Source organism: Mastigoproctus giganteus, chromosome 3 (genome assembly GCF_048544385.1).
Source record: "Mastigoproctus giganteus isolate SK-2022 chromosome 3, ASM4854438v1, whole genome shotgun sequence".
Taxonomy (NCBI): domain Eukaryota; kingdom Metazoa; phylum Arthropoda; class Arachnida; order Uropygi; family Thelyphonidae; genus Mastigoproctus; species Mastigoproctus giganteus.
The window spans coordinates 126,316,121-126,341,680 of NC_143577.1; the positions used below are offsets into that span (position 1 = coordinate 126,316,121).

The following is a 25,560-nucleotide window of genomic DNA, read 5'->3' on the forward strand; positions in this document are numbered from 1 at the left end:
TTTTTAACCCAGAGAGAGAGAGAACAAGGGTCAGAAGTAAAAGGGAATCACCAATAAAAAGAATGATGATGATATCCAGCTCAGGACCCTGTACAAAGCCCATACTCACTAGATGTGATCCCCTGGGGTCAAATATATCGAATACTGTACCAAGATTTGTATTAAACATACAAAATAACATTATTTATTTCTCTGCTTAGATTTACATAGGTTTATTATTGTAAACGACAAAATATAACTAATAATAAACAATAAAGTAAAAAAACTTAAATAAAAAGTAAAGAATTGCCAAAGAAAGAAACACATATCCCACAATTCCTTATAATTACTTTACTGTCTTACAGTATTTCATGTTAAATAAATATCTAGAACTATTTCTTGACTAAATGTCTAAGAGTATGAAAAAGGTTGTTCATGCATGGATGCTGCACTTCCATCATTTCTGCTACACATGTAGTATACATCATCATTTGATTATATCTCATATTGTGAATACCTTCACAACAAGTTGCCGAGGTATTGCACTGCTTTGAATAAGTAATGCTTCACCAGTAGAAAAGACCAATGTTGCTTATTCTCGGCGGATACCACAGCCCAGATGGGACCGTTTTGAAGCTTGTTGGCTTACTCATCGTTGGGTGGGCAAGTACCCTGTTGTTGCAATAGTGACAACCCAGTTATGAAGTATGACTTCACAGTATGAGAGATGATTGACAGTATGAGAGATGGTTTAATTTAAAATCTGTTTCTTGACTAAATGTCTAAGAGTATGAAAAAGAATGTTTATGCATGGACAATAGGAGATATAATCAAACAATGCATGCATACTACCTGGGTAGTAGAAATGATGGAAGTACATGACCCATTGCCCGGCAACCCAAAGGTCGCGGGTTCGATTCCCGCCTCGGGCTTGGATCAAAGTACTGCGAAAACCTTGGGAGGTGCAATATGGCCACAGAAGCCGATGCACCAACAACTACCAAATCAAAAAAAAAAAAAAAAAAAAAAAAAACATGACCCATGCATAAACAACCTTTTTTATACTCTTATACATTTAGTCAATAAATAGTTTTTAGATTAAACCATGCACACCACAAGCATCTCTCATATTGTGGAGTTATACCTCATAACTGTGTTGTCGCTATTGCAACATCAGGGTATCTGCCCACCCACCGAGGAGAAGACAACAAGCTTCAAAATGGTGCCATCTGGAGAGCTTGATAATCATGGAGTTTCCGAGAATAGGTAACAACAGTCTTCTCTACTTGGGAAGCGTTGCCTATTCGACGAGTTTTTGAGTGGTGTGAGTATGAGGAGTAACTGTCCCTTTCCTCTTTCAATGCCATTTCTTCTTCCTCTCCTACACATTTTTTGCTTCCCTAAGTCTAATAGGGACAGAATGTGGATAACAGAGTATCTTATCCCATACAATTTTTCAAACGGTGCTGTCTGAATGGTAGTATCCGCCGAGAATAAGTAACATTAGTCTTCTCCACTGGTGAAGCGTTACTTATTCAAAACGGTGCAATACCTCGGCAACTCGTTGTGAAGGTATTCACAATATGAGATATAAGCAAACAATGTATGCATGTTACATGGGTAGTAGAAATGATGGAAGTACATTACCCATGTATAAACAACCTTTTTTAAATAAATGTTTTCCACACTAAATTTTTTTCATTCTCAAGGATCATTGTTATGTCTAGGTACTTTTTTTTTTTAAACCTATAGTACTTAGTACCGTGCACAGGTTTAAGTTTGAAAAGATGAAAGAAAATACTTCTTGACATTAGACTTGAACTTCTGCATATTGTAATTTTCAGGAAATACGTGTGAAGGAAGATTGTTCCAGAAAACAGAAGTTGAATGAATAAATGAGGAAGAAGAAAAGTTGGTTCTGTGGGATTGAACTTGGACAGTAAAAGGATGTTGATGTTGCAGCATGTGTTTGGACTGCTTTGAAAGAGAGGGCAGGAATTATAGACGCCAATTCAGAAGAACAGTCCCATGGAAGTATCTATAGAAGAGGCATGCAACAGGAAAAGAATGTCTATGAGGCAGAGAGTGGAGAGACTGTTACAGATGAGACATTAATTAACTTAACTGCCCTCTTTTGAATGGAATCTAGAAACCTGAGTGAGGTTTTCGGGGCATCGCCTCAGATGTGGGAACCATATTCCATGGCAGGCCGGATTTGCGATTTCTACAGAGTCAACAACTGCTTGGTAGAAAAGTAACGCCGAGAACAAAAGAGAATACCCAGTTTTTTAGATGCATAGGAAGCAATATTTGTAATGTGCTTTATGCCAAGAGAGATTAGAAATCAGGGTAATCCCCAAGATCTTGCCTAGAAATCGGAGAGTCATCGAAGATAAGCATAGGAGCAGAACAGTCCTTTTTGTGAGATATAAGACAGGACTGAATTTTAGAAGGATTGAAATTAAGTTATCTATGTCCCACTGGAGAGTTACATGTAGATCAACATTTAAAGATTTGGCAGTGGATACTCGAGAAGTTGAAGCTGTTTGAGCAGGGCAAGGTTTCTCAAACTGGAAGGTGGAAAGCAATGTGCTATCATCAGCAAAACTATGGGTAGCATTTCCAGTCAATGGAAGAAGGGAATTAATATACAAGAGCAAAAGTGTGGCGAAAGAACTGAACCTTGGGGAACACCAGCATTAGTGGAGAAGTTAGAAGACAGAGAGCCATCTACCATCACCTGCAGTGAGAGATCAGAGAGTAAACTGGATAACCAATTACAAAGAACAGATGTCTAACCTGTAGGTTCGTGCAAAAGCATCATTTTAACCTAGCCATCTACCAAACTAGTTAAATTAATTAATTAAATTGGCTTTGTTTTGGTTATATCTCATATTGTGAATGCCTTCACAACAAGTTGCCATGGTATTGTACTACCTCAAATAAATAACACTTCACCAGTGGAGAAGACTACTGTTATTTATTCTCAGCGGATACCATCACCACCACCACCACCACCACCACCCAGAAGGTGCCTTTTCAAAGCTTGTTGGCTTCTCTTTGGTGGGTGGGCAGGTACCCTGGTGTTGCGCCGACCGGGCTAGCCGAGTGGGTAAAGTACCTGCCCGGCAACCCAAAGGTCGCGGGTTCGATTTCCGCCTCGGGCTTGGATCAAAGTACTGCAAAAACCTTGGGAGGTGCAATATGGCCACAGAAGCTGATGCGCCAACAACTACCAAATCAAAAAAAAAAAAAAAAAAAAAACCCTGGTGTTGCAATAGTGACAACCCAGTTATGAAGTATAACTTCACAATACGAGAGATGCCTGATGGTGTGCAGTGATATAGACTATAAAATATTTAAGGGCAAAGGCCTCATGCTACGAGGTAGAATGACTAACATGTAGGTTAGTGCAAAAGCATCATTGTAACGTAGCCATTTACCAAAGTAGTTAAATTAATTAATTTAAATTTAAATTGCATCGTTTTGGTTATCTCATATTGTGAATGCCTTCACAATAAATTGCCATGGTATTGTACTTCCTCAAATAAATAGCACTTCACCAGTGGAGAAGACTACTGTTATTTATTCTCAGTGGATACCACCACCCAGACGGCACCGTTTCAAATATTTTATAGTTTAAATCACTGCACACCATCAGGCATCTCTCATAATGTGAAGTTATACTTCGTAACTGGGTTGTCATTATTTCAACACCAGGGTACCTGTTCATCCACCGAAGAGAAGCCAACAAGCTTTGAAACGGTGCTGGGTGGTGGTATCTGCCGAGAATAAATAACAGTAGTCTTTTCCACTGGTGAAGTGTTATTTATTCAAGGTAGGACAATACCGTGGCAACTCGTGAAGGCATTCACAATATGAGATATAACCAAAACGATGCCAATTTAATTAATTAATTTAACTACATTAAAATGATGCTTTTGCACTAACCTACATGTTAGTCATTCTACCTCATAGCATGAGGCCTTTGCACTTAAATATTTTAGAGAACAGATGGTAAGCCATGGGATGGAAGCTTATTTAGAAGACCTTTATGCCAAACACGACCAAAAGCCTTTGAAATGTCAAGAGCAATGGTTTGAGTTTCACTAATTTTTCCATTGAATTTGTCCATGGATGGACACCATGAGCCAGAGCATCATCAATGGAACGATCATTGTAAATTATCTGTAATCTTTCATCTGATCAACTGGCGATCGTTGATCAGATGAAAGATTACAGATAGTTTAAGAGTTGGCAATTAATTGATTTCTCCATTACTTTAGAAAGAATAGAAGGAATCACAATGGGACGATAATTGGATGGAAGGGATTTGTGACCCTTTTTTAGGAACTCGCTGGATATTGAGCAGAAGGAAAAACACCTTTGGAATAAGAAAGTGAAACAAGACAACACAAAACAGGAATAATTTCAGGGGCACAGGTTTTGAGAACAAGTGTAGAAATACCATCAGAATTTGGAGTTTTCTTAGCATCAGATTCATCAAAATCCTTCTGACATCCTTTTAACGAAAACCACATGAGGCATTGAATGGAGTATACTGGGAACGGTTTGAGGTGATTTACTAAGATCATCAAAACATGAGTTGGAAGAAAAATAGGATGCTAGCAGGTCAGCTTTATCTTTGGCTGATGTGGCAACAGAACCAATTGGTTTTTGTCAGAGGTGGGAACAGAGATGGACAAAAATTGCAACCAATAGCTTTGGCAAGAGACTAGAATGCTCAGCTACCATTAGGACAAGAAGCAAGTTTTCTACCCTTAGTCTGTTCGAAATCTAGTTTGGACTGATTAATAGCTGCTTTACAAAGTATAAGTAATACTTAATAATAATTTTTATAATTATGCAATGTCACTTATAAAATCGTAGTACTGGAAATATTTTATAATAAAAATTCAGAAATATTATAAGATTTCAGAGAATATAGGATTAGTGGTTCACATTAAAAATATTGTGTTGAAAGGGGTTCGCGATAAAAAATATTACATTGAAAGAGGTTCGCAAGTCAAAAAAGGTTGGGAACCGCTAACCTAGAGAAACCTATTTTTGCAGGAGAATGGTATGTGCTTCATATAAACAAGTACTTTATATAAACCAAGTTTGTATTAAAGAGATTTTCTGTTCCACACCCTGAATTAAAAGTTAAATTCCTGAATTAAAAGTTAAAAGCTTTGTGGTCGTAAAATATTTTTAATTTGAAAAACATTGTTTGCTTTTCATTGCAGTGCTGTTTGCTTCTTTCTGTCTAGTTTTTTCATTTGGTTTTTGTATAGGTTTTTAAACTGAGTCCTAGTTTGTATTTCAGTGAGAAATAAAGTGATGTATATGTCTTAGTTTGCAATATCCAGAAGATTGGTGTGGACCAGTTTGATTTAGTTACCTGAAACTAAAGCATTTTGTTTATACTTCAGTTAAAATTATTGTAAAATATTTTATGTGTCATTCTAATTACAGAGAAAAGCTGCGCAAGGAGATGGAAGCACGTGAACAAGCAGAAAAAAAGCAACAAGAATATGCTGAAAGATTGAGACAGATGCAGGATGAAATGGAAAAAAGGCAAAAAGGTATATTTTTGCATTCCATTACTGCAAACAGAGAAACCTGTCATATTTCTTGCTTCATATATATATGTGGCAGAACTAAATTTATAATCTTTATAGTATAATAACCCACCACTTCCTATCTGGCAGGGGTTTTATAACAAAAAGATGATGATGATGATCCCCCTCTCACACACTAATATATATGTGTGTATATCATATAATAGACTTTTAGAAAATACACTTTTTATACATAAATTAGAACTAATAACATATATAAGGTATAAAATATATAAATAAGGAATGATAAACCAGGGTACATATCTTTTCGAGAAGCCTTGGCCAGGAAATTTAGTGTGCAAAATTTTACATAAATTATGCTATTTTTAAATTGGTAACTTTTCTATTTTAAATTTTGTACATCTAAACTGAATGGCAATAGCTAGATTTATTTTTATTTATGAAGATTAATTACTCTATTTATTAACCACTCTTATACCACATGAAATTAATAATATAGTTTATTAAGCTTATAGCCCAAACTATTATACATTTATGGTGGCATTTCAGGCATCTTACTGATACCCATCATCAAACCATGCTGCTGACAGACTCCTGCTTGCCGATGCTACCAGAACTGTATGCACATCAGGTTCTGGTATCATCGGCAAGCAGGAGTCTGTCAACAGCATGGTTTGATGATGGGTATCAGTAAGATGCCCGAAGTGTCACCTAAAATGTATAGTGGTTTTGACTATAAGCTTAATAAACTATATTATTAATTTTACGTGGTATAAGAGTGGTTATTAAATATAGTAATTAATCTTCGTGGAAAGCAACTAAATAATGTCCTTCCCTAACTATATTATTTTTATTTATTTATATATATATATATATATATATATATATATGAAATATGAAAACGAAGAAGTGGAAAAAAAGGAAAAACAGTACGTGTACCTGAATGCGCAAAGCAGCAAAACAGGATACATGTATATAAATAAGTGTCACCGATTAAAATAAAATAAAAATAAATATAGATGGAGAAGTTATTAAACACAAAATGCCGAGCCTAGTTGAAGAAAAAAAGAATGTTAAGAACCTATATAAAATTAAGTAGAATTAAATCTGAATTAATGCCGAATTAACAGGCCAATCATATGTACAAAAGCTGAAAGAAAAAGAGGGGAGGGTAATAGAGATTAAAATTATAAAATAAAAATTAAAATTAAAAATTAAAAATTGGTACATCATAGATCAGGTATTTCATCAGGGGGCTACACCTGATCATGTACCAAACACTGTGTTTCTATGCAAACTCATGCTGATGGAGAAGCTATAGAAATGAAATGGATATAAAAATGAAATAGATACAAAAAAAAAATTTTTTTAATTTTTTTTAAATCTCCAGAAACAATTAATTCGGCATTAATTCAGATTTAATTCTACTTAATTTTATATAGGTTCTTAACATTCTTTTTTTCTTAAACTAGGCTCGGCATTTTGTGTTTAATAACTTCATCTATATTTATTTTTATTTTTATTTTTTTATTTTATTTTACTTTCATCGGTGACACTTATTTATATATATGTATCCTGTTTTGCTGCTTTGCGCATTCAGGTACACGTACTGTTTTTCCTTTTTTTCCACTTCTTCGTTTTCATATTTCATGTATTTCATTTAATTTTAGCTATCTGCAGCTTTGCGCGTGGCTACTTTTAAATGCAATCCCCACTCCTTCCCTTTAGATGGATTCGTTGCTAACACAATTTGCCCTATTTAATTTTTACCCCACTTGTCATGTACTACGTCTCTTTAAATAATACGGCGAGTCAGCACTGTGTTGCCCCTAGTTCAGCTAGAAAACGTGTTGTGCTACATCCCACTCCTGAGGATGTAGTGTTAAATATTAAACAGGAGAATCATTCCCTTAACCCTAACCAACCTGAGTACAATACACATATTTTAAACCAAAATTTATCTTTTCAAAAATGTTTAGATAAACGATGTCTGACTTGTCCCATGATGGATAACTCCGAATCCAAATCTAACTCTATTTATCCTCCTTTTTTGTAAAACTAAAAACGTCATATATTTGCTCATATGCAATATTTGCAATGTTAAATATGTAGGCCAAACCACAAATTCTCTTAACATCAGAATTAATGGGCACAGATCTAAAAGTAAAAATCTTTTACTTGATACCATTTTAGATACTGAAATAGAACTTTTCCATTTTCACCACCATGGCTTCAACAACGTTAAAATTAAAATACTTGCCATTATCAATGACAACGTTCTTCGTGATTATTATGAGAATCTATTTATGTGCACTTATAAATCTTTATATCCCTACGGCCTAAACAATAGATTTTTTAACAAAACTCTTTTAAGCAATGGTTGTTTAAACACCAGCCACTGCATTTACAATTTATTCCATCTTAGTCATTTCTTCAATAACAATAAGCGTAGATACAAACGTGGAAATAAATCAAATCGTCATCGTAGGCATATTCGGCACAAATTTCGTAATATTATTAACTCCTGCGACAATACCATACTCGATGTACACAACATTTCTCTTTTTCTCTTAAAAGCCTTAACTTTATTTATTAGCAATTTTAAATGTAAAAATATTCAACTTAAGCATATTATTTTAGATATCTCTCTCTTTAGACAAGGTCGCATTACTACATACAGTAATGAATACTGTACTATTAAATTTATTCACAGTTGGTTCGATAAAATTCCTTGGCATTATTTACTTAATAATCGTAATAATTTTCTCCCATTTTATAATAATTTCAAGTTCAAGATCCATCACTGCTTCAAATATGAATCTCCTATTGGACTCAAAATTTGTAATTATAAAACTCTAGCTACTAATTTAGGCAACTTACCAGCTTTAGATCTTCCATGTCATTGTGATGATCCCATATATGCTCCTTACGTTGATCAACATCATAAACATATTATTACTGGTAACCTGGACATTATTAACAACATTCCACTAAAGTCTGCTATGGAAAAAGGTTTTAAATTCAGACCAGTCCATAAGGCCAACCTCAATAATATATATAAAGATATTTATCTGAATATCTTGAACTTTTGCAACAAGTTAGCATATAAATATACGAAGCTTTTTTAAATGTAAAAATGAAGCTTTTTATAATTGGATAAATGTTACATTTCAGGACATTAAAAAAATTATTTCTAAAACTTACTACCTTTACAATAATTTGCATATCAAGTACTTTAACCTGAAAAAAGCCATCTCAGATTTACAACAAAAATTTATTATCACTCCGGTAGATAAGGCTTCTAATAACTTTGCTATCTTTTGCAAGCAATTTTATTACACCACCCTCAAAAAGGAAGTAGAAAGTAGCTCCACCTTTTTACGCTGTAATCTCGGCATTAATACAATCATCAAAAAAATTATAGCCTTGCATAAAAAATTGCATACCAAAATTCGCAATTCTACTTTGCCTTTCTTGTATATGATAGCCAAATTCCATAAACATCCAGTTGGCTTCAGATTCATCACTAGTGCCAAAAAAAGTGGCTGTTATCATCCAGGTAAACAATTTTTCAAATTGTTAACTACCATTCTTATCAATATCCCTTCCACTTGGATCATTAACAATAACCACAGTATCATCAAAATTTTTAATTCCAATTCCAATACATATTCCAGCATATTTAGTATTGAAACATATGACTTCACCAACTTATTTACCTCCTTACCGCATCACTTGATTGTTAATGTACTTCATCAATTGTTCCTCAAATACAAAAACGTTATACCAACAAATGAGGTTACTTGGAATAACTATATCAACCTCTGTATTCTAAACAATTTTATCTACGATGGTAAATATGCTTAAAAACAATCCATAGGAGTTCCCATGGGTTCACAAATTTCTAGCATAGTAGCTAATCTATTTCTTCATTATTACGAACATCTATATATGCATAACAATCCGCACCTTAATTTTTATGCATTCCGCTATGTTGATGACATTCTTATTCTCAACATTCATTTTGAAAATATTGCTAAATCCATATATCCAACTGAACTCACTCTCAATAAAGAAAACCTTGGCAACCAACATGCAAATTTTCTAGATTTAAGTATTACTCTAAATAGTCCTCCTCTTCGTCACAATTTGGAACTATTTGACAAAAGAAGCAAATTTAATTTTAATATTATCTATTTAACAAATTGGAACTCGAACATTTCGATTAAGGTTCATAAAAATATAATCTACACACAAATTATCCGTTTGGCTAATATTAGTAGCAATCAATCACTTTTCGCTGGTGCTTTAAATGATCTTTATACCAAACTTCGCAATAATGACATTCCCATTAATTTTTTAAATTTTATTATAAAAAATCTCTCTGATTTCATTAAAGAAAAATTCGGTTTCACCTTGCTCCACCTTGATTAGGGTTAATTCGATACCTGTATAGTTGTACATTTGAATGGTGGTATTTCCACTGCTTGGAAAGCGATCACACATTATGACTTCTATTAGAACGATGTTCGTGTTCTTTCACTTCCTAAGTTTTTCTTTTCATTTTTCGTAATTTAATATCAGTATTTATTTATGTCCAATCTTATTTTCTCTATTTTATTTTAACCACAGAGGGCTCCCACAGTTCTTCTCTTCTGAGCAACTCCACCATCGTTGTCATAGTTTTCCCTCTGTGTACATTCCATTCTTATTAATCATATTCGCATAATTGTATCTTATTAATCATGATCGCAAATTTGTATCTTCATTTCTTGATTATATTTCACTCAGCTTATTTCTGCCAAATATCATAGGTATTTAATTTTTATCCTCTTCATATTTTTTATGATATTTCATGTCTATCACTCAAAATATACACTACAAGCTAGCGGTATTAATTTCCACTTCTACTAACACTCTCATAGCCAAGGCCCTCTCTATGAGGTTGGGTACTTACACACCCAGCTTGCCTAGTATCCTTTAAACTCTTTTCCTTCTCTTTACGTCTTTCTACTTTCTGATCTTCGTTTTTCCGTCCGTTGAACTATTAGTGTAATACGAGGGTGATTCGGACATTCTCACTTTTCTTATTCTCACTATCTTCGCCTCTATATTTTTAACTTCTTTTCCCTCCCCTACCTTGCATTGCTTCCTTTTTCTATACCGCTATCTTGTTATTCATTATTATTTAACTTACATACTTTTGATTTAAACTTACGTTCTTACACACTTAATTTACTAAACACACTGCGTTTGCGTTCTTACATACTATCGACTCAATTTATTTCTAAATACACTACGTTACATAATTTATTAATCTAAATACACTGCGTTGGGGCTACCTCACTCATGTTTCTGGAGATTTAAAAAAAATTAAAAAATTTTATATCCATTTCATTTCTGTGTTTCTATGCAAACTCATCAGCATGAGTTTGCATAGAAACACAGCGTTTGGTACATGATCAGGTGTAGCCCCCTGATGAAATACCTGATCTATGATGTACCAATTTTTAATTTTTAATTCTTTAATTTTTATTTTATAATTTTAATCTCTATTACCCTCCCCTCTTTTTCTTTCAGCTTTTGTACATATGATTGGCCTGTTAATTCGGCATTAATTCAGATTTAATTCTACTTAATTTTATATAGGTTCTTAACATTCTTTTTTTCTTTTTTTCTTCAACTAGGCTCGGCATTTTGTATTTAATAACTTCTCCATCTATATTTATTTTCATTTTTATTTTATTTTATTTTACTTTCATCGGTGACACTTATATATATATATATATATATATATATATATATTTTAATATATATGCTATTAGTTGTAACTTATGCCTCAAAAGTGCAAAAGTTTTAGTTTATTTTCCCCCCCTCCTCAGCTATAGCTGCTTAGCAACTATATTATTTTTATTTATTTATATATATATATATATATATATATATATATATATATATATATATATATGCTATTAATTGTAACTTATGCCTCAAAAGTGCAAAAGGTTTAGTTTATTATCCCCCCCCTCCTCAAGGCGCTTCTGTAGCCAGGTGGGAAGGGCAGCAGTGCGTAGCACACACCTCTTGATTAGACCGGGATTCAAGCCCATCACCACCAAATACGGAGGATGCGGAAAGGTCAGAGAATGACCACCGCATATTCCCGGCGCAATATGGCCTTAGTTGCTAATGCTCTTAAAAAAAAAAAAATCAATAATCCCCTCCTCAGCTATAGCTGATTAGCAACTGGTCAGAATGTGAGTCCTATACATTCTACTTACACGCCATAGTTTCTTACTCACTACACATTAGCCATATTATCGTTTTCCCAGTAAAATTTTGTATAAAGCCCTCCCAAGGCGTTTGCCCATCTTTACCCCCCAAAGCTCTTTACATTGGAGCAGGTGCACTGGTGTCTGACTGTACTGAAACTGTAACTGTTCTCCCTCATGAACCCGTAAAAAAAAATGTAAAATTCTGCTGTAGTAATTGTCTGTCTAAACTTTTTATTCCAATTATATGGCCACATTTCTACAACAGCCAAAGTAGAAATTCCTATATATATATATATATATATATATATATATATATATATATATATATATATATATATATATCTAGAGAGAGAGAGAGAGAGAGAGAGCTCTTTAATAAAATAAATTGCATAAAAGTATTAGTAAGGGTATCCACGTGTTTGCAACTCCGCTGAACGAGAAGTTCTTTAGCCATATTTAGCCGCTTGATTGAATATTTTTTACATCGAATTATTTCCTGTAAGTAGCTTATAGACCTAGTAAGGATCGTTAGTTTATTCTGAATTGAGACAACGAGATTTGAAAGTTAATTAATACTTAAGTGCCCATAGATATAAAGTTCGTAAGTTCCTGCCTTTGTGATACGATAGTTATATACCGTACTAGATAGCATTAATTGAACTTCGTTAGCAGTTAAATTGTACTTTTAAATAAATGCATATAACGACTTAGGTTACAAACGTAACATAATTAATAACATAACATAATTAATTATAATTAATTAATAAATTAATAGAATCATGACTCAGAGCAGCAAAGCAAAAGGCTCAAGCTAATGGAAGTGCTGTGGCTCAGAGCAGAACTGAGGGGGCCAGTTGTTCTCTGACTCACAGCCTTATAAAATGCACTGTTTGTTTGATGTTTGCAGAGCAATTGGGTACGGGACATGATACTGCCATGGGGGATGTCTTTGTGTGTGTGTGCGATGCAAGGAGTGTATCGATATCAGGCGACAACTCAGCGTTCTTGTGGGCCTATATGAGAGCTTGAAGGACAGGGTGAATGCCCTCGAAGAAACTAAATTGAGGGGCCCATCAAGCTCTCAGCTGCCCACATCAACGCCAGAGCTTGCACTTGGGCATCACGTGACACAGAGGCAACCCCCAAGGCAGAATGCGCTGGTCCCAAAAGGAACTAGTAGTTGTTGGTGACTCTATTGTCAGGGAAACGGGGAACATGCTTTGTAAAAAGGATAGGTGGAACAGGACCAGGGTATGTCTGCCAAGGGCAAAGGTTGATGACGATGTAGAGCGAATATCATCTTTTAAGGGCACAAAAGGTGATATAGTTGTACACGTTGGCACTAATGATATTAAGAGTAGGAGACCGGCAGAATTACTTAACAAGTACAGGTCACTGTTGAACAAAAGCCGAGAATTAGGGTTGAATTTGAAAGTGTCTGCAATTCTGCCCAGACACGATAGGAGGGAGTATATGATGAGAGCCTTGTCAATCAATTCGGCCCTAGAAAGATTGTGCAAGGCTCAAGGGGTAGAATTTTTTTCAGCCTGGACTGTACTTGTTAACAGGAGAGATTGCTTCTACAGGGATGGGATACACTTAAATAGAAAGGGTGTAAGAATGTTTGCTGATGCTATCGAGGCAGTGTTAGGTGGGTCGGAATACTGCTAGCTTGGGGAGAGACAAAGACCAATAGATTGACAGTAGCCACTGGCAGAGGTGAAAGAGATTCTTGCACTGCTTCTATTAGAATGAGCAGAAGCCTGAAAAACAAGACGCTTGATATTTCAGAGACTGCTGGGAGCCATTGCGGTACAAGTAAACACATGGGTTGTGTTAGGGTAGCTAAGAATAGAAACAGGTGCAGGCATACTTGCGTGTACACCAATGCTAGGAGTATAGTAAACAAATTTGATGAATTTGAGGTATTGCTCAAAACATCAAAGGCAGATATTGTTGGGATATCAGAGACGTGGTGTCACACAGATATAAGGGATGCAGAACTGGAATTTGGAGACGTCTACAGAAAGGATAGACAGGATAGGAAGGAAGGGAGGGGTTATGCTATTAGTTAAGAAACACATAAAAACCAAGGAAGTGAAGCCAGTCGACATCGCTGGACAGTGCAGTGTTGAGTCAGTATGGTGTGACATAAGCATTGGGAGATCAAAATTGAGAGTAGGAGTGTGCTATAGGCCTAATGACTCTGATGAGTATAATAAGAAACTGTACAGGGAAATAGTGGGCCAGTAAATCAGAGAGTCTTATAATGGGAGATTTTAATTTCCCAGATATTGATTGGAATTTGGGGTCTGGTCACTCACACACTAGCAGGGCTTTTGTGGATTTATTGGATGATTGTTTTCTACATCAGCATATTCGGGAGGCAACTAGAGGGAGTAATACTCTTGATTTGATTATCAGCAGTGATTCTTCATACATTAAGAATCTGCAGATAAATGAACCACTAGGTGGCAGTGATCACAGTGTGCTGAAGTGGGATTTACTCAGAGGAAACTACCATTAGGGGTAAAGGGAAGGGTTATTGCTTCCGTAAAGGCGACTACGATGGACTGAGACAGTATTTAAATTCTATACAGTGGGACCAACTGATGATGTTACCAACAGCAAATTCAAAATGGGAAGCATTCAAAGAACTTATCTTGGAAGCTACTAGGCTTTACATACCAACTAAAAAATATTGTTCAAGGTTTAGGCCAAAATGGATGTCAGATGAACTAATGAGGCATATGGCAGAGAAGAAAAATGCATGGGATACTTACAAATTAACACATGACACAGAAGCCTATGATAGATACAAGTTGATATGCAACCAAGTTACAAAGGAGGTTAGGCAGGCGAAGGCAGATTACGAGAAATCCTTGGCAAGGGATGCAAAGAAAAACAGCAAAGAGTTCTTTACTTATGTAAACTCTAGAAGGAAGGGGATGAATCAGATTGGTCCACTTGATATTGATGGGTCAACTGTTGATGATCCTGCTCAGGTAGCTAACAAACTAAATGAATATTTTGCATCGACATTCACACATGAGGAGTTATTCAGCGAGGGGAATGCCAGAGGTGTATTCAACTCTAGCAGTAGCTACAGAATCTTGAAATAACTGGGAGTAAAGTGGAGGAGAAACTGTTGAAGATAAACACAAGAAAGGCACCCGGGGTGGATGGGATCTATCCAGTTATATTAAAGGAGGCAGCAAAGGAAGTAAGCAAACCCTTAGCCATAATTATGAGAGCTTCCTTGGACTCCGGGGAGGTACCCATAGACTGGAAATGTGCAAATGTGACCCCAATTCACAAAGGAGGATCAAAGGCTGACACAAGTAATTATAGACCTGTGAGCTTAACTTCTGTTCCAGGAAAATTAATGGAGGCACTGGTTAAAGAAGCACTGCAGGATCATTTAGGCAAGACTTCAGTTATAGCTCGGACACAGCATGGTTTTGTTAAGGGGAAGTCTTCCTGACCAATTTGATTGGATACTATGATGCAGTCACAAAAGAACTGGATGCAGGGAATAGCTTTGATATTATATACTTGGATCTTAGAAAGGCTTTTGATACTGTTGCACATGGAAGACTCCTACACAAATTGGAGCAGTGTGACATTGGAGGCAAATTGCTGCTATGGATATAGGGGTGGTTATGGGGGACAAGACAGAGAGTGGTAATCAATGGACACTGCTCATCGTGGACTAATGTTATTAGTGGAGTCCCTCAGGGCTCAGTGTTGGGTCCATTATTGTTTTCTGTATTTATAAATGATATTGATGATGGTATATCAAGCTTAATGTCCAAGTTTGCAGACGATACAAAGGTTGGCAGGGTTGTCAAGGATACTACTGACACTATGCTGCTGCAACAGGATCTGGGAAGGCTGAGCAGATGGGCTGAGAGGTGGCAAATGAAGTTGAACAGTGACAAATGTAAAGTACTACACATGGGAAACAGCAACCCCAGAGCAACGTATCAACTCTGTGGTACTACACTGACAGTGGTAGAGAATGAAAGGGACTTGGGGGTGGTTGTGCAGGCGGATATGAAGTTCTCTGAGCAGTGCAGACGGGCTGCAAGGGTAGCTCATGGAGTATTGTCAATGATATACAGGAATTTTTCCAGCAGGGATAAGGAGGTGATTATTCCCTTGTATAAGGCAATGGTCAGGCGACACCTAGAGTACTGTATACAGGTCTGGAGGATTAGCGAATGGAACAAAGGGGTGGTCTTACGAAGAAGGGCTTAAGTTTTGCAAATTACAGTGTCTGGAGACTAGGCACCAGCGAGGTGATCTGATAGAGGTGTATAAAGCCTTGAATGGGTTGAGCATGCTTAATGCTGATGGGATTCTTCCTCTAGCTCAGAATAATCACCTGAGAGGGCATAAATTCGAATTGAGGAAAGACAGATGTAGGATAGACGTGCAGAAATTTGCCTTTAGCCAGCGGGTGGTTGATTGGTGGAACAGACTTCCATCCCTTGTCGTGGAGGTTGATAGCCTAAACAAGTTTTGAGGCTCAGCTGGACAGGTATTTTGAACGAACAGAGGGGTGAAGAGGAAGTGGTTTTTTTTTTTTTTTTGGCTGATGCTGCATAAGCTTGCTTTCTTGCATCAAATGCCTGTACTAATGCTAAAATGTGGAGAATTGTAGATCTTATAAAAATTAATAAAATAGCCAAATTATTATTACTAAAATTATTGCTGGTTATCATAATAGGACACATTTAATGGTATCAAGGACCAGCACTATTCAATTCATCCAAATAATAATTAGCAAAAGCTGTCTGTTTCTGATTCCTCTTACTGGTAATTGCAGCACCTAATAATAGGCCAGTGAGCCTGAGTAAGAAAAATATAATACTTTATCAAAATTATAGCACCATACTGGCAGAATAACAGCTAGCCCAACAGACAGTAGACTTAACAAATTATATATGTAAGGTGGGAGTAAGAGTATTATTAATAGAAGGTAAGCAATAAGCTAAAGCTTATTGCTTACCTTCTATTAATACAGAGGGGTACCTTCTATTTATACAGAGGGTAAGCAATAAGCTTTAGCTTATTGCTTATCCTCTGTATAAATAAATAAACAAAACTAAAACAGGTGAAATGAGGGAAGAAATGGGATAGCAATTGTATCCCAACCTTCTTCAAATACACTAATAATTCATGGGGTATAAAAATTAGAATTTGAAAGCAACTACAAACACAATGAGAAGAACAGCAAACTATATGCCACGAGTACTTGGACATACTGGGAGCATAACTGCCTGACTTCTGAGGTAGAGGACTACACGTGCCTACATTTTTTATTTTTATCCAGCCCTGCCCAGCCCAAACCCGAATTTGTTTTTCAGATTAATATCTGAAAAAAGAAAATGTAATAAATTTTCAATTTACCATATTTAACATATTTCCAAAACAAATATCCATCATCAGCCATTTTCAATCCACTGCAGGATGAAGGCCTCTCCAGAATCTTTCCAGTTCCTTCTGTTTTGAACACTGACCATCCATTTACTACTCAAAAACTCGTGAATTTCATCTATCCATCTCCGCCTTTGTCTTCCAGGTTTTCTTCTAGCTCCTCTTGGGTACCATTCTGTTATTTTCTTAGTCCATCTGTCACCATGTCTTCTAGCTATGTGTCCTGCCCAAGACCATTTTAGTTCTTTTGTTTTGATAAGAATGTCCTTTACTTGAGTTTGCTGCCTAATCCATGTGTTTCTCTTCTTATCTAACAGTCTGATTCCCAATATGATTCGTTCCATTCTTCGCTGTGTAGTTCTCAGCTTCTCTTCCATTCTTTTGGTGAGTGCCCAAGTTTCAGTTCCATAAGTCATGGTGGGGAGTATACATTGGTTCATTATTTTACGTTTCAGACAAACTGGAATACTACTCTTCAGTATGTGACTATATTTCCTGAATGCTATCCATCCAAAATTTATTCTTCTCTTGACTTCCAGCCATTTATCATTATTGCAGCTAATAACTTGTCCCAGATGAGCATATGACTCCACCTTTCCAGTTACTGCTCCTTCAATCATTATTTCCCTTTCTGTGGCATACTTGTTCATCATTACTTTTGTTTTAACCATATTCATCTTTAGTCCAAAATCCTTACTAACTGTGCATAATTGATAAAGATTTTCCTCTAATTCTTTGGGATCGTGGCTTATGACCACACTGTCATCTGCAAATCGTAAATGGTTTAGGTACTCTCCGTTCACATTGACTCCTTTCTGCAACCAGTCTAATCTTCTGAAAGCTTCTTCAAGGGCAGCAGTAAACAGCTTCGGAGATATTGTGTCTCCTTGTCAAACTCCTTTCCCGATTTTAAATTTCCTACTGTCTTTGTTTAGACTGATTAAGGAGGTAGCACTCTCATATATTTTCTTTAAAATCATAATATATGGGGTATCTATGCCTTGTCTTTGCAGTGCCCAAAACATTGCCTTATGCTGTATGGAGTCAAATGCCTTTTCAAAATCCACAAATGCCAGGCATAATGGTGTTTTATATTCATTTGCTTTCTCCATTAGCTGTGATATTACGTGAAGGTGATCCATAGTTGAGAATCCTGTCCTAAAGGGGGGGATACAAGGAATAATAGATTAAAAGTAGCCACTGGCAGAGGTGGAAGTGATTCTTGCACTGCTTCTATTGAAATGAGCAGAAGCCTGAAAAACAAGATGCAGGATATTTCAGAGACTGCTGGGAGTCATTGCGGTACAAGTAAACACATGGGTTGTGTTAGAGTAGCTAAGAATAGAAACAGGTGCATGTATACCTGCGTGTACACCAATGCTAGGAGTTTGGTAAATAAATTTGATGAATTATAAATTTGGTTAATAAATTTGAGGTATTGCTCAAAACATCAAAGGCAGATATTGTTGGGATATCAGAGACGTGGTGTCACACAGATATAAGTAATGCGGAACTGGAATTTGGGGAATACAATGTGTATAGAAAGGATAGACTGGACAGGAGGGGAGGAGGGGTTATGCTATTAATTAAGAAACACATAAAAACCAAGGAAGTGAAGCCAGTTGACATCGATGGACAGGGCAGTGTCGAGTCAGTTTGGTGTGACATAAGCATAGGGAAATCAAAATTGAGAGTAGGAGTGTGCTATAGGCCTAATGACTCTGATGAGTATAATAAGATATTGTACAAGGAAATAGAGTGGGCCAGTAAATCAGAGAGTCTTATAATGGGGGATTTTAATTTCCCAGATATTGACTGGAATTTGTGGGTTGGTCACTTGCACACTAGCAAGGCTTTTCTGGATTTATTGGATGATTGTTTTCTACATCAGCATGTTCGTGAGGCAACAAGAGGGAGCAATACTCTTGATCTGATTATCAGTAGTGATTCTTCATGCATTAAGAATCTGCAGGTAAATGAACCACTAGCTGGCAGTGATCACAGTGTGTTGAAGTGGGATTTACTCAAGGAGGTAACTACCATCAGAGGTAAAAGGAAGGGTTTTTGTTTTCGTAAAGGCGACTATGATGGTCTGAGACAGTATTTAAATTCTATACAGTGGGACCAACTGATGATGTTACCAACAGCAAACTTAAAATGGGAGGCATTCAAGGAACTAATCTTGGAGGCTACCAGGCTTTACATACCAACTAAGAAATATTGTTCAAGGTTTAGGCCTAAATGGTTGTCAGATGAACTAATGAGACATGTGGCAGAGAAGAAAAATGCATGGGATACATACAAATTAATGGGTGACATGGAAGCCTATGATAGATATAAGTTAGTCTCTAACCAAGTCACATAGGAGATTAGGCAGGCAAAGGCAGATTATGAGAAATCCTTGGCAAAGGATGCAAAGAAAAACAGAAAAGAGTTCTTTACATATTTTAACTCAAGAAGGAAAGGGATGAATCAGATTGGTCCACTGGATATTGATGGTTCAACAGTTGAGGATCCTGCTCAGGTGTCTAACAATTTAAACGAGTATTTTGCATCTACATTCACGCATGAGGAGTTATTCAGGAAGGAGAATGATGTTGGTAAAGTAAACATTGGCAGTGAGCTGGATGATTTTGTAATAACTGAGAGGAAAGTGGAGGAGAGATTGTTGAGGATAAACATAAAAAAGGCACCTGGGGTGGATGGGATCTATCCAGTTATATTAAAGGAGGCAGCGAAGGAAGTAAGCAAGCCCCTAGCCATAATTATGAGAGCTTCTTTGGACTCAGGGGAGGTACCCATAGACTGGAGATGTGCAAATGTAACCCCAATTCACAAAGGAGGATCAAAGGCTGACACAAGTAATTATAGACCTGTTAGTTTAACTTCTGTTCCAGGTAAATTAATGGAGGCACTGGTTAAAGAAGCACTGCAGGATCATCTAGACAAGAATTCAGTTATAGCTCAGACGCAGCATGGTTTTGTTACGGGCAGGTCTTGCCTGACCAATTTGATTGGATACTATGATGTAGTCACAAAAGAACTGGATGCAGGGAATAACTTTGATATTATATATTTGGATCTTAGAAAGGCTTTTGATACTGTTGCACATGGAAGACTGCTGCACAAATTGGAGCAGTGTGGCATTGGAGGCAAATTGCTGCTATGGATAAGGGGATGGTTGAGTGGCAGAAGACAGAGAGTGGTAATCAATGGACACTGCTCAACGTGGACTAATGTTATTAGTGGAGTTCCTCAGGGTTCAGTGTTGGGTCCGTTGTTGTTTTTGGTGTTTATGAATGATATTGATGATGGGATATCAAGTTTAATGTCCAAGTTTGCAGATGATACAAAGGTTGGCAGGGTTGTTAAGGACACTACTGACGCTATGCTGCTGCAACAGGATCTGGAAAGGTTGAACAGATGGGCTGAGAGGTGGCAAATGAAGTTTAACATTGACAAATGTAAAGTACTACATATGGGAAACAGTAACCCCAGAGCAACGTATCAACTCTGCGGTACTACACTGACAGTGGTGGAGAATGAAAAGGACCTGGGGATAATTGTGCAGGCAGATATGAAGTTCTCTGAGCAGTGCAGACGAGCTGCAAGAGTAGCTCATGGTGTCTTGTCAATGATAAAGAGGAATTTTTCTAGCAGGGATAAGGAGGTGATTATTCCCTTGTATAAGGCAATGGTTAGGCCACATCTTGAGTACTGTATACAGGTCTGGAGGCCTCATTTCAGGAAGGATGTGGAGCTGCTGGAACGGGTAGAGAGAAGGGCAACAAGATTAGTGAATGGAACAAAGGGTTGCTCTTACGAAGAAAGGCTTAAGTTTTGCAAATTACAGAGTCTGGTGACTAGGCACCAGCGAGGTGATCTGATACAGGTGTATAAGGCTTTGAATGGTTTGAGCAAGCTCAATGCCAATGGGATTCTTCATCTTGCTCAGAATAATCAGCTCAGAGGGCATAAATTCAAATTGAGGAAGGACGGATGTCGGATAGATGTGCGGAAATTTGCCTTTGGCCAGCGGGTGGTTGGTTGGTGGAACCGACTTCCATCACTTGTTGTTGAGGTTGATAGCCTAAACAAATTTAAAGCTCAACTGGACAGGTATTTCGAACGAACGGAGGGGTGAAATGGGAGTGGTGTGTGTTTTTTTTTTTTTTTTTTTTTTTTTTTGGCGCATGCTGAATAAGCTTGCTTTCTTGCATCATATGCCTCTACAAATGCTAATGCTAATGCTAAAGCCAGCTTGCTGTTTCGGTTGATTCTCATCAAGTATTCTTTCTAATCTGTTAGTAATGACCCTTGTGAACAACTTGTAGATGTGGGATAACAAGCTAATTGGTCAATAATTTCACATTTCTGATTTATCTCCTTTCTTATGCACAAAAACTATGATTGCATTATTCCACTGCTTAGGCGCCACACCTTTTCTAATGCACTTTGTGAAGAGCCTTGCCAGTTTTTGTGTTATGTCTCTTCCTCCCAATTTTATCAACTGTACCGTAACTTCATCTTCCCCCGGGGCTTTCTGATTCTTCATTTTCTTCAATGCATGTTCTGCCTCATCAGGAAGAATATCGGGTATGTCGTACGTGTTACTACTTTGCAATGCATCTTCCCCACTGTTGGCATCATTCCCTCGCTCCTTGTATAATTCTCTATAGTAGCCTTCTGCTATTTGAATTATGCCTTCTCTGCTGTTTATAAGTACACCATCGCTATTCTTCAGTTTCAGTATCATTTGTCTTTCTGTATTGCTGCTCATGGCTGCTGATTTAAATCCTTTGTTTTTCCCTTAATGCTTGTTCTACTTTTCTTGTGTTAAATCTTCTTAAGTCCTCTCTGAGTCTCTTTCTAATGGCTTTGCATAACTCAGTATACTCAATTTTCTCCCTGTAAGTGTTTTTCTTGCTCTTCATTTGTCGTCTTCGGTTCATCATGACAAGTGTTTCTTGACTAATTTTTTCTTTGGATTTCTTTTTCCCTATAGGTTTCTTGGGCTTTATCACTTTCAGAAAGTTGTAATATTCCTCGTCAATATCTTGGTCCTGAGCAGTCTACGGAAGCTCAAACTTGTTCATAAGTTCCAGTACGTACTGCTTTTTCTCCTCCTCTGTTATCACAAAGACCTTTGTATTATTTACTCGAGTCAGTTTTTTCCTTTCCTACATCTATATCAAGTATGCATCTTACCATTCTGTGATCACTTTCAACATTTACCTTATTCAGGACGGTAACATCATTCACAATATATCTTCTGTTAGTGAGGATGAAGTCAATTTCATTAGTTGTTCTCTGAGCAGTGCAGACGGGCTGCAAGAGTAGCTCATGGAGTATTGTCAATGATATACAGGAATTTTTCCAGCAGGGTTAAGGAGGTGATTATTCCCTTGTATAAGGCAATGGTCAGGCCACATCTAGAGTACTGCATACAGGTCTGGAGGCCTCATTTCAAGAAGGATGTAGAGCTGCTGGAACGAGTACAGAGAAGGGCAACAAGATTAGTGAATGGAACAAAGGGGTGCTCTTACGAAGAAAGGCTTAAGTTTTGCAAATTACAGTGTCTGGAGACTAGGCACCAGCAAGGTGATCTGATAGAGGTGTATAAAGCCTTGAATGGTTTGAGCATGCTCAATGCTGATGGGATTCTTCCTCTAGCTCAGAATAATCACCTGAGAGGGCATAAATTCAAATTGAGGAAAGACAAATGTAGGATAGACGTGCGGGAATTTGCCTTTAGCCAGTGGGTGGTTGGTTGGTGGAACAGACTTCCATCCCTTGTAGTGGAGGTTGATAGCCTAAATAAGTTTAAGGCTCAGCTGGACAGGTATTTTGAACGAACAGAGGGGTGAAGTGGAAGTGGGTTTTTTTTTTTTTTTTTTTTTTTTTTTGGCTGATGCTGCATAAGCTTGCTTTCTTGCATCAAATGCCTCTACTACTAATGCTAATGCTAAAAAAAGTTTTTAATCCGTTTGGACTCTTCCATGTCCACTTTCTGTTCACCCTTTTCTTGAAAAAAGTGTTCATTACTGACAGTCCTTGAGATTCTGTAAATTCCACAAGTCTTTCAGCTCTTTTATTTCTTTCATCGATTCCAAAATTTACTATAGTTCCTCTTTCTGCACTGTTTTGCCTTTTTCCAACTTTAGCATTGAAGTCCCCCATAATAATGGTGTAGTGGATTTTCTGCTCATCTAGAAGACTCTCAATTTTGGTGTACATTTCTTCAGTCTCTTCATCATCATGGCTCAATGTTGGTGCATAAATCATTATAATCTTTAGCTTGTACCTCTTAAAAATCTTGAGTATTAGTCTTGACACCCTTGGTGATGTACTTTTGAATTCCAAAATGTTGTTTTTAAAATCTTTATGGACCAGAAACCCAACTCCACCTTCACTCCTTTCACTGTTTCCATTGGTGTACAGCAGATTTCCACTTGATAAACTTATAAGTGATTCATTTCTTCTTCTTGTTTCAGCCAAACCGATGATATTCCAATTCAAATTTTCTAATTCCTTTTCCAGCTCTAATATCCTGTCTTCACCGATGAGTGCTCATACGTTATAACAGGCCAAATTCAGTTTCCGTGCATGGCAGCCTGGTCGTACCCAGAGATTCTTAGCACCCTCTGCTTCCACTCTGATCCTCTCGCTGCCGTAAGAGGGAGAGTGAAAGCTGCTGGGGACTGAGGGCCAATTATTTTGTTGTGCTGTGATATGCTGGAGGGTTTGGTCTTTTCCTCTTCACGTTGACCAGGCGTCTTGAAGAGAACTACTCTACACGTTTGTTGCCACCTAAGTGACAGGGCTTACCATCGAGAAGGTGTGCATGAGTGGATTTTAGGGAGGCAGGCCAACGGACTTCTCCTAAATCTTCTGTAATAGAGAGATATTGGATCCATCAGGGTTTTAAGCTGAGTGTCTGATAACACACAGGATACCTGTTCTCCTCTAAGCCCCATCGATATCCACCTCTACTTAAATTAAAAAAATTAGAACTGACTATCACTTCTGTCACTGGAAATTTTTGCCCTAAGAAAGATGCCTGAGCATTCATCTTACCTGTATTTTTAAATTATTGGTTAGTATTGGATGTAGCAAAGAAGCGATTAGAAATTTTGAATGTTCTTAGAACTGAAAGCAGGTCAACTCAAAAACTTGGGAACTAGGGATTAACTGTATCACACCTTTAAGAAATACTGTATTATATACTGCACACATACGACTAAAAATGCACCCATTGGTGGAGGACATAATGACTTATATCATACTTTAATGAGCAAAGATCAATTTCACAAAAGAGTACAAATTTCTGTGTATTTAGGAGACTCTGGCGAAGTGCGCCTTATTGGTCAATTAAAAGTGTCAACAGACAACTAACACGCATTTTTTCTAAAAAAAAACTTTTAAGAATTTAAATACATAAAAAATAATTTTAAAAAAATATATGTAAGAAATAGTCCAAAATGTTTGAAATAACAATTCATTACAATTATTTGTACCTGACCCAAGCACAAACATCCTTCGTGTTACCCGGCCCAAGGGCCGGATTAACACGAATCCGAGGACCAGGCCCGTGCAGACCTCTACTGTGAGGTGGGGGCTTGTTGTGTGTTATGTTGTTATCAATGATTGTTGTGTATTTTGCAATCATTGATAAGCAGTTAATCACTTAAAACAAAATGGGGATATTGAGAAAAGCCCTTAAATAAAAAGATAATACTGAGAAATGAAAATATCAAATATTCTAAAGCATAAATAGGCACCTATACTTTTTTTTATATTTTTAACTAAATCAGTTAGTGAATTTAATAAAATTATACTGAGCACATTTATTGCTTGCTGGGTTGTGGTCGTCCCATTTGGGCTCCGTGCAAGGTGTGGAGCTCTAGCACTGAACCACAAATACGCACACTATGAATCCTGATAAAGTTATTTCTTCAGGAGCCTCTAAAAATATAAAAAAAAAAAAAAAAAAAAAAAAGACCCAAACAATTGTCAGTGCAGCTAAGAGACCCCAAACTGGCATACCTTCAGGTCCTGTACCAAGATTCTTAATCATGCTGTCTAACTCCAAGAACCCTATTGGGAAAATGTTGAAATTTTTCATATAAAAGTGTTTAGAAGGGTTAGCAGGTTCCCCGAAATTAGTTAAGGGGATCTCTTAATTAAAACTAAGTGGATGTCAGATGAACTAATGAGACATATGACAGAGAAGAAAAATGCATGGGATACATACAAATTAACACGTGACACAGAAGCCTATG

The 25,560-nt window shown here is 36.9% G+C and overlaps 1 protein-coding gene across 4 annotated transcripts in view; it reads left to right on the top strand.

Annotated features, from left to right (window-relative positions):
- The window catches only part of LOC150088259 (moesin/ezrin/radixin homolog 1-like), a 706,511-nt gene that overhangs the window by 512,686 nt on the left and 168,265 nt on the right, over positions 1-25,560 (top strand). For all 4 annotated transcript variants that reach the window (XM_090369412.1, XM_090369409.1, XM_090369410.1 and 1 more), the window contains one exon: positions 5,455-5,564. In XM_090369412.1, the coding sequence (XP_090225538.1) occupies positions 5,455-5,564 (110 nt within the window). The remainder of the gene's footprint in view (positions 1-5,454; positions 5,565-25,560) is intronic.